The sequence below is a fragment of the Lepidothrix coronata genome, unplaced genomic scaffold (assembly GCF_001604755.1).
Source record: "Lepidothrix coronata isolate B3197 unplaced genomic scaffold, Lepidothrix_coronata-1.0 Scaffold217, whole genome shotgun sequence".
NCBI classification, from domain to species: Eukaryota; Metazoa; Chordata; class Aves; order Passeriformes; family Pipridae; genus Lepidothrix; species Lepidothrix coronata.
In genome coordinates, this window is record NW_016690397.1 from 356,156 (window position 1) to 374,801 (window position 18,646).

Genomic DNA, 18,646 nt, shown 5'->3' on the forward strand with positions numbered 1-18,646 from the left:
CTCCCAGGATATGTCCCATGTGACTTCTTCCACATAAGGCCCACATTTTCCCTCCATTTCCTCACTGACACACAGCAACCCCAAGAAGGAGACCATATTCCTCTCAGGCACTCAAAAACACCAAATCCTTTGCAGCCACTGAAGTTACTCTAGGGTAGACACAGCTCTTTAATCTCACAAGTCCTACCCTTGCTTTCTCTGTCCAGGCTGTGCCTGCTGCTTCCAGACCTGGGCAGGGCAGGGGCTGTTTCCAGGTGGTCTGTGGTTACAGGGATTTTCCTCAATGTGCCTCAGCAGAAGTGGGAAACCTTATGAAAAGATTGCTCATCCTTTCTGCTTCCTCCCAGATGTGTAGGAATCAGCTTAAATCCAACAGAACAGTCACAAGTAGTTATGCCTCTTCCCTCATTAATTGTAAAGCCTCATTTCTTCACATGGTAAGAATGAAGACAGAAGGGAAGCTTCCAGAAAATGGCTAAGTAATTTCAACTCTTTTTTGAATAAAAAGCCTCTCTGTCACCAAATTAACAAATGCTTTTATTTGGTACCTTTCCAAGGGTTCTTTCTGTTGGGAGGGAAGGAAACTTTTGGAGAACTGGTGGGGTTGGGCAAGGTAACCTCCAGAGTCACCTCTCCAAACTCAGCTTTTCTGTGATACTGTGATTTTTGAAGCAGTGCCCTCCAGTTACAAAGAAAATATCTGGAGCCCACTGGAGTGCAACAAGAAAGAAATTCTAAGAGACAATATCTACAGTCACAATATGGAAATAACCCAATCTGCTGCCCTCTTAAGTACAAACTAATTCTGAGAGCGTAATCTCTTTGCTCCACATCTTTCTGTGCTCTGTTTCTTTTTTCTGTCACCAGAGCAGCTCACCAAAATTTACAATGAACAAGAATTAAGGTTATGGGCCTGATCAAATATGGACTTCCTGCTTACTGCAGTGCAAGTGAAACACAAAAACTATTTTGACTTATAGCATCTAAGGAGTTCCTGTCAATTTTGCCCAAAGCCTTTTTGTACGTTGATTTTAAAAACAAAACTCACCATTAGTAGAAAAGTCTTTCTCCCACTTCCCTGCTGTAGGGAGACAGTCCTCCAGAGAAGAATGAAAATGGAGAAACAGCACGTCTCACACTCTACTGACTTCCTAAGAGCCAACTTCTGTGCTCTCCCTGAACAGGCCAACTCAGAGAAATACTGAGGAGAGATTAACAAAGATACACCAGTGAGTGCTTTTCACAACATATGCTGTTGTAGGATCCATCAATATTTGTCCAGGGCCTATGTTACAGGCCACTATTCTATTTGCCTTAAGTTGTGAGTGGAAATGTAATCCCACATTACTTTCACAAACTTCTGTGAAGAGCTCTGTTACTACAGACTTTTGAGTAAATAACTGTAAATTCCATTCTAAAACAAATTACAAGTTACACTAACTTGTTTGCCTTAACTATAGATAAAAAAATTCCCCATATCTGTTGTTGCTCAGGTTATATTTACTGTATGCTGATACACGACTGATACTGCTTTATAAATAGATCCAATTTTGTGCATTTCATCTAAGATGTAAATTATACCACTGACAATACCAACCTACTGGAAAATTTCCAAATGGGCCTGATTTTCGTACACTACAATAACTGCTTATTGCAGAGGGAAGAAAGTTAAGAAATGTTTTCAAAAAGTAAAAAGATTTTCTGTAAGATTTTCTGATGTTTTCTTCTTAAGTTTGCCATGTTTAATTACTGTTCATGTACTGTGTGTTTGGAATCAGAGGCTGACTGGTGTCTCCTCCTTTCCTTTCTTTGGGAAAATTGCCCTATATATGGTAGAACACTTTCTGGTTTTCATTATCATTGAATTCAAAGGCTATCAGCTATTGTAGCTATTTATACTTACAAGTAGGTAATCAGAATTATCGCTGGTTGGTAACAGTTCTTCAAGCAAAAGAAACTTCACTTGATTGATTTTTTTTTGTTGTAGAGTAGGATCACATTTTTCCAACGGTTTTTCAAGGACGGTTCAGTTCTTGCAGCTTTAATATGTAAGGAAATATTTTTGCATCCAACAAGAATGACAGTTTGTCTAAATAGAAAATAGATTATTTTTCCAAATCCACAAAAATGTTAAACAAATCATTGCTAGATCATGTGCAAGACCTGTCTTGCACAGTTGCAGCTACTGATGTTTGACTACTGAAGTAAGATATATTTTAATACAGAGAATGGGTGCAGACAGAGGTTACAGGCTTATATCCCTATTTCTCACAGGTCAGGGAAAACAGTTGCTTTGAAAATCTAAAATGTGTTAAGAATTCATGAACAAAGGTCATGAGGAGGATAATTTCAGTTTGAGACTGGTCTTGTTTCATCTATCAGTTTGTTTTCTTACTCTTAAAATAATCTCAGTTTAACATAAAAAAAAACAAAAACCAAACCAACAACCCAACCCAGGAATAAATCACAAAAAATTGTTTACCAGTGAAATCTGCAGAAAAGTTACCTGAGCAAACCACACTGTTAAGAGAAATATAGCTATGTTTTGTCAACAGCTTCACAAAACTTGGTGGAAATTTATGTTATATCTACTCTTATAATCATGATATAAGCTGTGACTTACTCTACAGAAAGATTGATTGACTTCACAGAGATGTTACCTGGTTCATGATGTATTTACTCTTGTAACTTCCATCCCTAAGTTAAGGTTATAAATAATTAAATGCAACATTTAAAACAGATTAAGTTTTTTTGACCTAAAAATGTTTCCATCTTGATAAACATACTGGGACACCTGGAGAATACCAGCTATTATATACCACATCAGAAGATAATCATAGTAAAGCCATAAGCTCTAATAATAAATGGGAAAAGATATAAAATAAAACTGATCATTTGACACTGCCATTTCATCTTATGCAGGACCACTGTTGAGACCAAGTTACACCATAGAAAAAAATTATCTATGCCACGAAAATTAATATTAACTGAGTAACATTTTAAAGCACGGTAGTACCCAACATAAACATGGCTCCTTTGTACCTTAGTCTAAAGAGTACCTACACATAAGATTTCTTCAAGCTATTCATTGCTAAAATCTAGCCAAAACAGTACTATGTTACATTTTCCACTTGCCCTGCACAGTGTAGCATTTAGACTTAAGATTTAAGAGCATGCTGGAAATACAGACTACTTAATGTAAGAACAAAACTTTCTGGTATGATCGCATGTTTATGTTGCATAAGATAATACAATCCATCTGTTGGGAAAATCCTTGCTGAATATTGTATCTGCTTTAGCAATAAACATGAACAGAAATCAAGATTATTTTTTAAAATCCAAAACTGAGTAACAGTGAGCCTTACAAAGAAATATGTCTAGGAACCTGAGGCAAATTATACATGTTAATGTTGGAGTCACTGAGAACAGTTAACACAATGTAACCAAATGTCAACTGGAATATTTTGCAGTAACTGACTGAATATATGAAGAGGTCTGTGTTTAATGAATATATGAATGCTTGGTTTCTAAGTTTTCAGCTTCAGATGGCGAAGATTAAGTGCTAAGGGTGTTACTGTAAATGTTTAAGTGAGATGAACATCACTGATTTTCTAATTTTACCACATGGTTTATTTCAGAAGAAAACAAGCACCAGTTAACATAGTTCTCCTGCAAGTCAGTAAACAGTAACACACGAAAACTCAATACAATTTGCTTCTTTGTTTATGTGCAGGATATTTAGTTTGGTTTGCAAAGTATTAGAAGAATAATAAGAACCTCCTGATAGAATACCACAACCAAATTTCTCAAAAGCCACTCAGTTAATCTCAGTGTTGAATCTGGCTGTTTCAAATTATTGTAATGTATAATAACAGTCTTATTGACAATATAGATGCACAGAGCCAAAAAAAGCTAGAAATAGTGGCCAAAACGATGAACTAAGCGCCAGCCCAAATGACAACAAACATATGGCCATTAACTGAAGAATGGAGGGGTTTAGGAATGCAGCTGTCTGTGGTCTCCTAAAAGTTCCAGAGGAATGAAACGCTGTGAGGATTGGCAAAGCCTGGATGAGAAGTACTACTGAAGATGGTAGGTCCTAAAATGGAGTCAACCAGCGGATCATGTTGGAATTCAGAGATTTCTGTGGTCAGAATATATTCATTCCATTGGCCTCATAATGTACATCAACAAATTAATATTGTATGGATGTCATTTCAAAGCCTACTGAAGACGAAGAGCCATTACTGAAGCCATTAGAGCACAGATGGTTCAAACTATATGCAGATATTCATACTTGCATTTCTGCATTATAGCAGGGGTTTTTTTTCTGTTGAACTGTAATGAATTGTCTCATAATCTATTCCATCTTCTTGCCATTAGCAGGCTTTGAATGTTCACAAATAGGAGCAAAGAACTCATTTTCCAGAGCTTTAATCACACAAAGAGGGAATGCCTAATTCTCTAAATGAAATGGTCTGTGATCACTGAAGCAGAGATTTAATATATCACGGCAAATTAGGTAGATTTTAATAAATTACTTATCTCTCTGAATACTTTACATATGCTTATGAAGAAACATAGCCTGTTTGCAAACAGTGGAAATCCACAGTCTATAAAATCCTTTGAAGAAAATGACAAATAAAAAAGTAAATTAAAAAATGAAATGTATTATATCCTCGTTCTCGAGAGACAATCCTTTTTGCAGCATTGATTCACAGCTCCATTAAAAATATCAATTAAATCCTTCACTGAGATTGGTTAAAAGCTGTAAAATTAACTTTCCATGCTAGACACTGGTTATTCAGATCCAACGATTTATTGTATATGTTTGATGTAAGTTCTAAAAGTGACAAAACCCAAATGAAAACACAGTTGCCCATCCCTACAGTCCAAAGTAGGTGAAGCAAAATCTCACACATTGGCTTCTTTTTGTGCTTTGACAGATGTTGGCTAAAAGTAAATCTTCTACTGTACAGAAAATGATTGTGCCTGCCCTCCCCCTACTTCAAATTATGGTAACCATAAACAGCTGATTATAATGTTAGTAGAAGGGTAAAAGTTATTTAAAAAAGGTTGCAGTAATTTAATAAGTCCTGCAACTAGCCTAATTTTTTATATTTAATTGATAGGAACTGCATGCATCAAAGAAAACACATACTGAGATTTAATGTGCATAAAATGGATATTAGCATTTTAAAGAGGCAGATTAACACATTAATCCAAGTAATTTTCATATATTGCTTTTAATAAAATCTTCACAGTATAAAATTCTTAATGAGGCTAATCACAGGCATTCCATTTAGCGGGGTGATTAGGGATAACATAAAAGTATTTTTAATCAGTTTTCTAAGGCTTATGGTTTTTTTATTAAAAATTAAAATTTTGACTTGCATTTTTATTACTGTTTTATGTAGGAAAAAATCTTGAAAATGCAAATAAAGCACATCATTCAATCATGTAGGTATTAATTATTTACAAGACGTTGTCCATTGTGGAGAGATTCTTAGCCTTAGGGGGGAAATATAAAAACAAACAGACTGAAAAGTATACAAAACTTTACAACTACAAATCAAGCGTCCCTTCCATATGAATTATACATTAAATATACTGTAAGAATTACAAAGATCTCATCTTTGATGCGCTATCAAGCGTGTATTTACACTGGGAGAAGGAACTTCTGTAGGCAAACTTCCTTTCATGCCTCGGAGTCGTCTTCGCGCTCCTCACAGACTGAACGCGGCGCGTGGAGGGGCCTCCACGGCTACTTTGAGCTCCCCAGTTACTGCACCATCATCTCATGAATCAAAAACTAGAAAGGGAGCCTCACAAAACAGCATTAGCAGTTTCATTTGAGGGTTTGCTTTTGTTCCGGTAATTTTCCGTAGCGTTTGGACAGATTAAAAGGCACCCGGCACACGCAGAGGAGAAATAAATAAAGAATAAAGGAATCTTCCAGTTCAGGTATTTAGCCTACTGCAAACTGAGCACTCTAAGAACTAGAATGTACATCAATTAAAGTGTTAGTGTTCGAATTGCCTTTGAAATAAAGAAAACTATTGGTATAATCATTGCCTATACAAATTAATAATTTTTCTCAATATGTAAACATGAGATGTGGCAATATGTAAATTCAAACTCCATTGAAAACATATATGCATATTTATAAACAGTTTTAAGCAAAAACATACCTATTAATGCATTTTCTACACTGTGTAGGACAGGTCCAAATCAGCCTGGACACTTACTAGTATTTAAACAGTAATTGTTTTTTCCAGCTGATGCAATGCAAAATTATTTAACTTGCAAGCTTCTATGTGTTGCAAAATAGTGAGGTATAAGCAAAGAAGATAATTCCTCTAGACTAAACTATTTGACTACCTTCATCTTTGTGTATGTGGGTTTTAAAGTAGTATTTTAAATTTCTATTTTACAGAAATTAGCTGACATGATTTGAAACTGCACTCTTTTACAATATCTAAGTAAGCCCAGAGGGCCAGAATCTCTGCTGCTGTGATTAAAACATGCTGCTAAGTCAAAAATGAGGCTTTTTCCCAGTCCTGCATAAAAAGCAATGAGGCTGCCTAACATGACTCTAGAAGGAATTTGAATAAAAACAAATAATCTTGACAGCATATTTTTTCAAAGCAAATTATACAGCTGACAAATGGCAAGGTTATGCATTTAGTATATAAACTGGGTTAAGTACTCTGGGACATGCAATGATACTGCATGTTTCAACTTCTAGGCTGCTGGGACAGCCCAGAAGAGGTTTAGAGAAGAAAAAACGTGGGATAAACCTTCCATTATTTACTCTGTTGAAAGAGTTATTAAAGGACAGATTGGATGCTAATCTTAGAGATCCAAACCGTTTTGTATAACTTTGAACAGATCACTCAGTGAACTGTCAACTTCAAGAGCAGACTTTAGGGGACAGTATTGTTTTTACTTATAAGAACAGGATAACTATAATTACTGATATCAGAACACTAATTCTATTTTCTCAGTTTTCATATTGTCATACTATCTCTGAGGCACATTGGTAGATATGTTGACTATAGTGTTTTTCACTCATTCTCTTGCTAAGTCATTCACTTAATTGCTTCAAATTTCATGGAGGCCACTTTCACACAGTCAGCAATGAAAGGAACAAGATATGAAAAAGACTGTGCTTGGAGTCTCAGAAAGAACGAAGGACATTTATGTACTTCATGTGGTAGTGTCCCACCAATTTCCCTGTGCCTAGGGAAATTCTTTTTTCCTCAAACCAAGATCCACCTGAGAGGATGTGTACACAATAACTTAGGAATTCTATTTATTGTGCCATTACATTTAAATGAAGTCTGCATCCGGATCTTAAGAGCAGATCCTTTTACAACGACTTGGTCCAAGAAAATATACAGACATGTTCTTTTGTCATGATCTGACATATGTTAACATAAAATTCATTTCAGTTCTCTGAAAGTTCTAAATTTTCAGAAAATATACAATGTTATACATCCTGGATGCAACAGAATCTTCCCTGGCACCTGCAGGGAAGGGCAGAAGTGTGCATAGGAAAAAGAATAAAAAAGTATTTCTAGCTATTATTATTACTTTCATGGATATAATTCACACAAAGTAAAAATTAGTTCAAGTGTGTTACGATCAGGGGAAGAAATGCTCCTCACAATACTGAAGTAGTTGTCATCACATACTAATGATTAACTTTTAACAGAACAATAGTAACAAAAAACAGTCCTTCCTGTAATAATAATTCTCTCAGATGATGATTAGGACTTTTAAGAGTTTTGTGAAAGGTGACTTTCAAGGGTAAAAAATTGTATTTATATCACTAATCAATCTTATCAAACAGGAATTATGACAGTGGGAATTATGGCCATAAAGTACAGAACAAAAACAATCTTGCAGTGAGAGACTACAAAATACCTTTGGAGGAGATGTGCTTTTGTACAACTACCTGGAGAAAAAGTATTGGTGGAGAAAAGCTTAAGTGGTTCAGCCACAGTAAGAAGTGCATCAAATCTGTATGCTGTTTTTCCAGGGTATGGAGATTTGATTCTTTGCATTTTCCTTATCGTGTTCCTGGAACTTTGATGCATACTTTTAGTATTTTAGCTACAGCATGGATGCAAATCATGCATGATAATGGGAATGGATAAGAAAGCCTATTTCTTTCCCTCACTACTCAGGTCCCCGTTGCTCAAGGTATGGGAATTGGACACAGCAGTAGAAGTAGCAAAGTGACATTAGCCTGGCATTCCACTGGGGCTGACTGGAATTCTGGCTATTGCAAAGGGTACCTTGTGTGCTCTGCATTCAGTCATCAGGCTGGTTCCTGCACTGGCAGAGGAGAGGGACTGCTTGTAACAGATTTACTGTCTTCACTGAGCTTTACCACAGTGGGGAAAGAGAGTTGAGACAAAGAGGTAGGAGAAAAACACACACTGGTAACCACGTCCCTGCAAACACAGGGAACCAGAAACCCTAAGCAAGGACAATATTTTCCTTCACTGTCTATGAAAGGACCAAGTAGCCTTCTCGAGTCTTCTTACCAGTGTTATAAAAATGATCCTACGGCCCAGGAAACGGAAGATTCCACACCTCCTGCTCTCCTCACCTTGCTTTAATGAGTCACAGTGAAGGTTTGGTCACCGTCCCTTTCAGAAGGGTGTTCACTCTAAACTGACACCTTACCAAAACCACCACTATTTCATACTGTCTGGGAAACAGGTTTCATATGGAGGACACAAGCTGGAGGTACTCTGGGAGTTACAGCTCTAAATAAGATATAGACTTTAACAATACAGAATTACTGACATAAATTTTAATAAAAATATATATAGTCCTATTACAATGAAGCATGATGTACAAAATAGAGAATTATAGCAAGTGGACATGTCTGGAAAGTTCTTAGGTCTTATGAATGAAATACTATGAGCTGGGAATGCTCTTTGGCTTTGGTTTTTAAACATATTTTAAGGAATAACAGTAGCACACAGTTTTTGTAGACTTTTGCAAAAAAATGTGGAAACCATTAATTAATATTAAAGAATTTCTTATTGACAAAATGTCAAACAATTACTTTCACAGTAACCCTTGCAGAGAAAAGGAGAAATTCAACAAATAATTTTTAAGCTACAGAAGTTTACAATAAACTGATCTGTAAAACTTACCATCAATGTCTTGTTCAATGATATTTCTTTGCTTCTGGAACACCTCTTTCAAACTGACCAGAGCAAACCTGATATATTCACATTCAAGATCCTGTTCGTCTTCTGGGGGATCACTGACCACACAAATTTTAGGATAAATAAAAAACCCAAAAAAACAACAACAACAACAACAAAAAAAAAAAAAAAAAAAAAAAAAAAAAAAAAGGAAAAAAGATATTTTACCTTCAAAAAGGGTTGAAAATCAACTCTTAAAACCAGAAAAAAAGGCAAACCCACATTCTATTTTACAAGTGGAACACAAATAAGAACTCTTTATCAAGTAAATTCAACATTTTCCATGACAAGAATTGTCTAAGACACCCTTTTTTAAATCTTCCCCTTTTCTTTAGCATTACTTAGCTGTACTAGAAGGACAGAGAGGTTTAACCATAGATTCGTAGCCGTATAGAAATGTGCCATTTTTCTTTCCCCTCCCCACCACTCTGTGGTACAACTCTTGTTCACATGGCCATACAAGAAACTATATAAAATATATGCTTTTCTTTCGTGAACTTAAATTACACCCATTGCATCCAAGTATGGCTTTCCTTCTAAACACATAATTCCAGGATTGGGTTGGAGCTGACTTGAGTTAGTGGCTTGTGTTGGGGCCAAAAACACCGAGACTGACAAAATGACAGGAATTTAGAGCTAACATTTGGTATGTCTTGGCAATGTTGTTCAAACTGTGAGTGTTTGTGAGCTTTACAGCCTAAAAATGTTTCAATAAGCATAATTTCAAATGGGTAACAATCAAGTTGTGTAAAATCCAAGTCTGAAGGAAAGGATATGTCAGACAAAATACAATCAAATCTTCCTAAAAAGACTTCAAACACAACAACTACTACAATATGTTCTTATAGCAGTTTATTTTTGTGCTCATCTCTTACTAAAAAATATTTATCATAGAAAATACACATGTAAATATTTGTCACTAAACCCAGTCACCTACTGAAAATATGAAAATATTTTAAAAAGTTTCCTGGAGGCAAAAAAAGGAAAACTATCACAGCTACTTCCACCAGCAGGTGGCTTGACTGAATATAATTCATTTAACTTGAGATTTTGGCACAAAGCTAAGCAGCAGCAAAACAGCCCAAACCCAATCAAAAATAGGAAATACTTAGATCTGCAAGATAAATATTAAATTGAATAAAAACAAGTTAAAAATTGTAAGAATAAGTTGATAAAACTGTTGGATTTTGGGAACAGATCTGTTTTGTTATGATGAGTCAGTGTAAACGTTAAATCTCTTGGGGAAACCAGCATAGCAGCTAAGACAGTGACAGAAGAAGAGATTCATGCTGAATTAACTTTTATCACCTAAGGGTACCAACTATTACCAAAATTTTCACTAAAACATAAATTAAAAGCAGGCCAAGTAAAATTTGAGACAGCATCTTATAGCCAAAGGGGAGTGTCATTCATACAGACCCACCCTGTGGTTCAGATCAAACAAAGGTATTTTACATGAATAGGTCAAGCTTCAACAAAACAGATGAAAATAGCAGCCCCTCTAACACCACATAGTTCCAATATGCTTAAAAAATGATAATATTGGATTGAATCTTTGCTGCTAAACAGGAAGGAGGAGTTATGCACTCTGGATCCCGGGGGAATACTCCAACTAGACTCCAAGAATGGCACCACAATCACTTTGAGTTTTGTACTTTTAAAAGTATCACAAATGCTTTGAGAGAATATTTAAATATGATATTTGGTATGCTTTAACTTGTCTTCATTTACCAAAAACTGCAAGAGTTCTGATTTCAGGCCGAACTGCTTAAAAAGACACAGTTTAAACTGCTTGAGAACCTATGGCACATGAACAGACCCCTCACCCAGCTGCAGCAGCCAGTGTCCCACCTCACCTTAACACTGCCTCACTTCTGAAAGAAACTTTGATGGGAGTTAGTATATCAAATTTATACAAGGACTTCTTACATGGATAAAGCTATGGAAGGTGTTCCTCTCCCATACTTCTCTCTGGGATCCTAGACTTTCTCTCTAGCTCATTTCCACATTTCATTTCTGTAACAACAGTTACTCACTTCCTTGCAGGAATCCCAAACTTACTGACAGAATAAGAAGAAATTTTGACATCCTGGTAAAAGCACCATGTGGGAAGATATTTGCTAGCCACTGCAAGAAAGACTAGAGAACTAAATGAAACCTGTCTGGCAAAAGAAAAGTGAAAAAATAATAAGTGCCCTAAACTTAAAATGTGCTTTACAGTGAAGCAGAAAAGCCTGGACAATTATTTATTATGGTTGTTAGGATAACACTTAAAGGCATTCTCACCAGCAGGTAATTTAGAGTGACTGGACAAAAGTTCTTATGTAGGCAAATCTGATTCTAATTTTTTTTATTTCACAGATCAGTCATTTTCGAGCAGGAAGGAGAAAACTTTGTGTGTTGATGTTGCAAATTAATGTGAAGCTAACAACTGTACACATGCTCTGCTCCCCTGTAACATGGATGCATAGATTTTCTTTGGAGAACAATGACTTCATATAGTCTGTTTCTTGGAATAACAATCATTTCCCACCAAGAAATGATGCACCTGTCAGGATCAGCCTGGAAACCTCTTGCATAAACCTGTTCACTCTTGTTATCACAGCAGGGTGACTGTTAGACACACGGATTCCTCCACTCCTCACATATGTCTCTCCTGACACTTGTCAGAAGAGCACACACTCTACCTCCAGGTCTGCAAGCATTTCAAGTACAGTCTGGCATGAGAAATCAGGCAACTTCCTCTACATGACCAAAATTTCTACACTCTTAAAATGCTGAAAGAACAACAGTGGAAGAATAAAAAATAACTATGACACAGTTACAGAAAGTTAAATGGACTGCCAGAAATGTGTCCTTTTAACTGATTTAAAGACTTGAACACGTAATGACGGGGTTCAGATGCTGAAATAACAATGTTGTGTCTTTTTTTTCCACAAAGTTTTTACAAATATTAGCAAGTATAGCTTCCTAAAATAGATAAAGAACTTGAATCTCTATTATACAGAAAAAGAAACAAACCAAAAAGGCTTCCTGTGTCATACATTAGAGCTATAAGAAAAAGCCAGTGTTATGACAAAATCTCCCTAATAATGATAGAGACAACGACTGACTGAAAGCATAAAGATGCTTGTCAAAAGAACTATGCTCATATATTTTACATAATTCCATTTAACAGCATTTTTTCTTGATTTTTTACACTGAATATTCTTGCATTTTCTGCCACTATTTGTTCAAATATGGAACCAAAGTCAACATTTCTAATAAACACTTAAAATGATTCCATATCAAGAACTGAAAGAAGAGAAAAATCAACTTTGTTTTGAAATCTTATCTTTAAATGAACAGTAAACTCCACTTCCACCAAATTTCAGACCAGATATTAGAAAAAAAATTAGTTACTGAAATAGTTGTCAAGCTCTGGAATGGGCTGCTCAGGGAACTGGTGGAGCCATCAACCCTGGAGGTATTTCAAGTCCTCTGGAGGCACTTGGGGACGTGGATTAGTGGTGGAAGTGGCAGTGCTGGGGTATCGGTTGGACTTGGTGACTCTAAAGTTCTCCAACCTAAATGGTTTTAGGATTCTATAAAATAAATATACTTTCCTGTATAAATGCCATGTCAATCTATATTTATTTACTTGCAAGTATAAACTAAAAGAGTACAAAGCTGTGAAATGCACTGTTTTCAGGCTCTGTTTCAACTATAGAACTAGGCTATAGTTGCAACTTTGGCTTAGCAGTAATTTTGCCTCAGCAGTAATTTTGTTTATTATATTAATGTATCTTTTAACACTTGAGAATATTTATCTTTTTCAAGAGAGATTCATTAAAGTGACTCTGCTTTTGGAAGACAAAACCAGCATGTGATGAATCTATTTATTTATTTTCCAGTACGGATCCAATCATTATGAGTATTGTTTCTAACAACATTCTTTGTGACAGGAAAAAAAATAAATTAATACACAACCTAATATACATAATACACTGTCTATGCTCTATAATCTGGCATAGCACAAACACTAATAAAGTGTCAGGCTCAACCATCTGCAGGCAATTTTCAGTGATATTTATATCCTTGATAATTTGGTTTCCTGAGCTTTAAAGCATTAGTTTAGTTGAGTTCCTGTTTCAGCTGAAAAAACTCTGATACTAGTTTGTAAAGCTTGTGATAGAAAACACATGGTGATACAACTAGGCCAGGTTTAAAATACATAGAGTTGGAAACTTTTGGTGTACGGGCAGAATCTTTTCATAAATTTTGTTTCTTGGTGGTCCTTGCTAGGATAAAGTGGGGAACTGGACTACTGATGAAATTCCTGTGTTCCTGTTTAGTCATGACAGAATTGAAATATCACCACAGGCCAAGCCAGACACACCAATAACTGCAGAAAACAATTTACCTGGTAACACAGAGGACAGGACCACGATGGCACAGGTAGAAGGTGAATGTGTCTGGTCAGTGAAAAAGCTTACTGCTCTTATTTTACCTTCTTTTTACCTCAGGTTTCTAAAATATTTAATACAGATATCTAAGTATTTATAGGAGAAATTGCAGCACACAGACTAGCTATTTGCTGAATTATCCCTCATGAACCACAAAAAAAAAGAAAAAAGAAAAAGAGTATTTTATTCTCAATACTCTCTAATCTCAGCAGAACGTGTTTCAGTAGAATGTTACCCACTTTCCTAATCTACATGGTAAAGTAAGTCTTCTCCTTGCTTATTAAATGATTTTAATTTTTTTTTTTTAAATCTCCAAACCTAAGAATGTTTTGGTATGATATTTCCATCCCAAAAAGTAATCATTTCATGGTGTTCCCTGCTCCATTCCAGTAAAACCTGTTTTCTGGCCAAAACATGAATCTCAGATATAGAACGGAAATGAAATGAAGAGAGATCACTCTCTTTCTTACTGCAGAGTGAATCAGGGATTTGTGGATAAACACATATTTTAAAGATTTACAAGTAACTCCAGCACTTCAAATACAGTCAGCAGGTATCCTGCTCTCCTGAGAATTAAATCAATCTTTAATTTAATAATTATTCCATTCTAATGAAGATTGACCTTTAAGAGAAAACAGGTTCAAACGATGTCATTCATTCTGTCAAAGCACAAATGCTATTGCAATAAAAAAATTAGAATAAGAAAAATTTTTTTATTATAATGAAACTGGACAAGACTAATTTATACCCTCTCCCATATGTATTAATATAAAAACTACATCTGTATATATATATATATATATATATATGTTTTTGGAAATTCTAGGGCCAAGGAACACTTTCTGCAGCTCTTAAGACTCCTTGTAGTACTCTGAATTCAGAAAGCAATGAATGTACTAAACTACATGGTGTAGAAACGCACTTTTCAAGTTCATTAGTGATAGAATGCTGATGACAGAATCTCTCTTTTGCAAAATAAAATTGTTAAAAGCAAAAGAAGCAAACAAACAAACTCCCAAACCAAAACCCAAACCACAGCACTAAACCAACATTAAGTGAGGCTGCAATCTTCCATGCCACATGAACCTACTCAGGGAAGAAATAAGATCAGAATGCAGGTATCATTCCTAGTGGAAACAAATTTTTTTCTACTTAGTTACTTAGGTAGGTATTAACTTCTCAGGGATACCTCCTCAGCAGAGACAAACAACAAGGCAAACCACAATCATTATTTACAAAGACCTATAATAGAGTTTTTCAGCACTAACATGTACCTGTCAGTGTGTAGCTCTGGCTTTAGAAGAACAGGCTTGAGATACTCTTTTTCTGCACAATTATCTGCCTCAGCCACATATATCGCTGCAACGCAAATCAGAATTAATATCAGTATCAACTGTTTTTCACCTTTTAGAAGAAAGAACATGAGGAAAAGAACAAAGGAAAAATAAACATTTCTTTCTTTTTTCTGAGGAGAAGCAGCAATGTTCGAATCGAATTTGAAAGGTCATGTGATCTAACGGTGTGTCACTGGCAGGTCTATGTGCACACTGTCAAAAAAGATACAAGCAGCATCTAAGCATGCCACACAGCTGTCACTTTCTGTTCATGGCAATAGCAGTCATGATTTTAAAAGCCAGTGGTCTTTATTGCTTTGTATTTGAAGTGATTTACTGCATTTTCTTCCACTGAGGAAGCCAGTGATAATGATAATGTATGGCAGAGTGCTTGTCCTTTTTGACAGCCTCAGTAATTTAATCTCCCTTTCCTGCCACAGTATTTCAGTAAGAGAAACCTCTAGACCAATGGACTGGAGAAAATCCACAGCCTGGGGAGTGTGTGAGAGTGCTCTGAAAGCCTCTCACTGTTTTAATTTAAAATACAAACGCAAGGATCAGCTTTTAATTTTTGGACTATTAATATGACCTACAGTGAAAGTTAGCCTTGGTTTGGAAAACACATTAAAAGAATGAGAAACATGGTTTTAAGAAATTCTTCAATAAGTTTTGGGGCATCTTATATTAAGAAAGCAGCAGATTTCTTGTAAATGGTATCAGTCTGCAAGTATCAATACACTACTGTGAAAGAGTATAAAAATTGAAATAGTATTGAATTCATTTTAATTTTTTTTTAAAAGAAAGAAATGCAACTGAAAAAGTTTTGATAGGACAAAACTAAAATTGATATAACCCTCTAAGAATCATTTGTTGTCATTTGTTTTTGAGGGGAGGAGGTGGAGTTAGAAATTTGTCTGTCATTACATTCCAGCATTTCTAATAGTTACTTCTCATTATACTCATAAGAGATCTTTTTCACTCTCCACATCACATTAAGGTTTCCTTTTGCTGTGCACTGACAGAAATCTTTAATGTATTTCACTGTCCAAAATAAACTTACTTGTATAAAAAGAAAGTACCAATTCTACCAAGGAGCTGAGTATTGGAATGCAGCAGCATGAGCAGAGACAAGAAGGCCTAAACTCCTTGCAGAGGGATTTACTGAAGGACACATCTCTATTGAAGTCCTAGGAAGCACACTTTTCAGAGTTATTGCTTTTCCAGTTTTCTCCAAAGCTGCTCCTCAGCTCTTCCTTGGCCAGCAGAACTGCTCCTAGGAACGGGTTACTATCAGAAAACAGCCAGTCCAGTTGCTGAGTCGTTCAGTCCAAGGAATCTGAAATTTGCCACCATTTCTCTACTAACAGAAAGCAAAGCATTGGTGTTTTACCTTTGAATCCTTAGTTTCCACCTCACGATTTCTTACTTTCCTAGGTTAAAAGAAGCTGTTATTGTGATCTGCTATTCTTTTGGACATGTGGATGACTTTCCACATGTGCTGCTCTCATGGCCAAGTGCTCCTGGGGCCACCACAGGAAGTGATGGGGAGGCAGCAGGGAGACACATGGACAGCCAGAGAACTTCAAAGGAAATGCCACATCAACAGATTCTTCCCTTTCCCATAAGCATCCCAAATGGAATTTCCTCAATTTACTAATTCTGTATCTAAAACAATTTAAAATGAAAATTATTTACAAATCCAAAGAGTTCAAATTCATTTCACTCAATGGAAAAATTCAGACTGGAAAGTAAAACATTCAGCACAAGAACTCCATTCAAGTCTGGGGAAAATGATTAACTATAGTGAAAATACATTTTTAGATCTTGATGAATAACATGCTTTCATATCACCCCACGGTACTGCCTGAACTTAGAACCACAACATTGCTCCAAGGCATGGAACACCTCGTGTTTCTATCCAATTAATTGCAAAAATAATTCAAAATTAACTTGTAACAGTTTGCATCTAAGATTATAATTTTAAAGTTACTCCTAAAGAAGTACTAAAAGGTGAAGATTACAGTGACCCTGGAAGCTTGTCAGAAATCTTTGCAATTCAAAACATTAACACAGCTGTTCTGTTATAGCGCATTTTTTCATAGTTCACATTCTAAAAAACAGATGAAGCAGAGTTTTATCACAGTGAAGAAAAACTGCTTCACAGTGTGGATCTTTAATGGAGAAAAGGAATAAACACACAGAAATGTAACAATGTCTTCTGATGCAAAGCCTTAACATTTGAGTTATACTGAGGAATCCACCTTTCAGAATAGGGATCTTCAGAAGTTTATTTTTAATAAAAAATATACTCCATCATCTTTCCCCCACCTCGTGTTCTTTTGGTCTACTTACACTTGCACTTCAATTGTTCAAAAAGCCACCCATTCACTTAAGAGAGAAAAGTTTTCGAGAAAAGAAAGCTTTCCAATTAAATTTCAAATAAATTCTTTGCAGCATTTCATAAATCTTTCTTCTACTTCCATTGCCTGTTCTCTAGAACTACTGTATACAGTGATAAGAACACACTTCAACCTTCTATCAGCCTTGCTTTCTAGTAATTTTCTTGCCATCTCAGCATTTTCACATTTAAGTCTCGTTATTTAATAAAATAAGAATGTTTTTTATTAACAGCATTTGTTAACTAACCATAGCTTCATCATTTAATTAATCTTGGTCCTGACAAGAAAAATGTTTCTTTTACTGAAACTAACAGTCAAACATCAACAGATGCATTTATATGTGTGGGAAACTGGGCTTTGTTTGCTTGGACTAACATGTTTCCTTATGTTTTTCTGACTGTGAAACTGCCATTACTTTAAAGAATATATGGTGGCATGACTGGAAAAATTCTGGCACACAATTTTAAACTGAATTGAAAAGTTTAAATATCAGTTAATTGCTTACTGTGATCAGTAACTCCACCCAACATCAACACAATGTTGTATGTACCAAAACAAATCCCACCAAAAAAATCAGAATCCTTTCTGTTCACCAAATATAAAGACAGAGTCATGGTATGAGCACAATTTGGCAAGTTCCACTTTTCTTTGAGTTTATGAGACTGTAGTGTTTGGAAGCTTTCTTGGATATTCCAATAACTCTTTCCACTGCTAACAAACACACAGCTCCTCAGTCAGTATTGGTCAGCAGTAGATAAAACAATGTCATGGGAAATCAAGGGGTATGCATTGCAATCCTACAGTGTATAAACTTCCTGAGTCAAGTTGCTGTTCCAAGACCTTGAAAGAAAAAACAAAGATCTTCTAAGCATCTGTAGTGAAAAAGTCACGGTCGAAAACCCCCAATTTATATCACGTTACATGCTTGAACCAGCAGTGAAAATGGAAATTCGTGGGATCACGTATGTCCAGATCAATGGAGCTCCACTGTATTATTTTGCAACAAGATTTTGTTTGTCTTCTGATATCCCACATGTCAGGTGATGACAGCAAAGGACGCACAAAAGGTATGGAAAACCTTCAAATGTTTTTTAAGCAGTGAATCTCACAGAGCCCTCTGTATCAGTTAAGATGATTTTAAAACAGTCAAGCTGTTCCAGTTATAGATAATATAAAATGCCTTTTTATTATAAGAATTACTGATTTTTTAAGATTACTTAGGGACTTACCCTGATTTT

At 35.7% G+C, this 18,646-nt stretch overlaps 1 protein-coding gene across 1 annotated transcript in view; it reads right to left on the minus strand.

The window, feature by feature from the left end:
• Positions 1-9,087: 9,087 nt before the first annotated feature.
• RPGRIP1L (RPGRIP1 like) overlaps positions 9,088-18,646 on the minus strand; it is a 44,692-nt gene continuing 35,133 nt past the window's right edge. Inside the window, 3 exon segments of the mRNA XM_017833570.1 lie at positions 9,088-9,098; positions 9,177-9,310; positions 14,950-15,034. Coding sequence (XP_017689059.1) covers positions 9,088-9,098; positions 9,177-9,310; positions 14,950-15,034 — 230 coding nt within the window.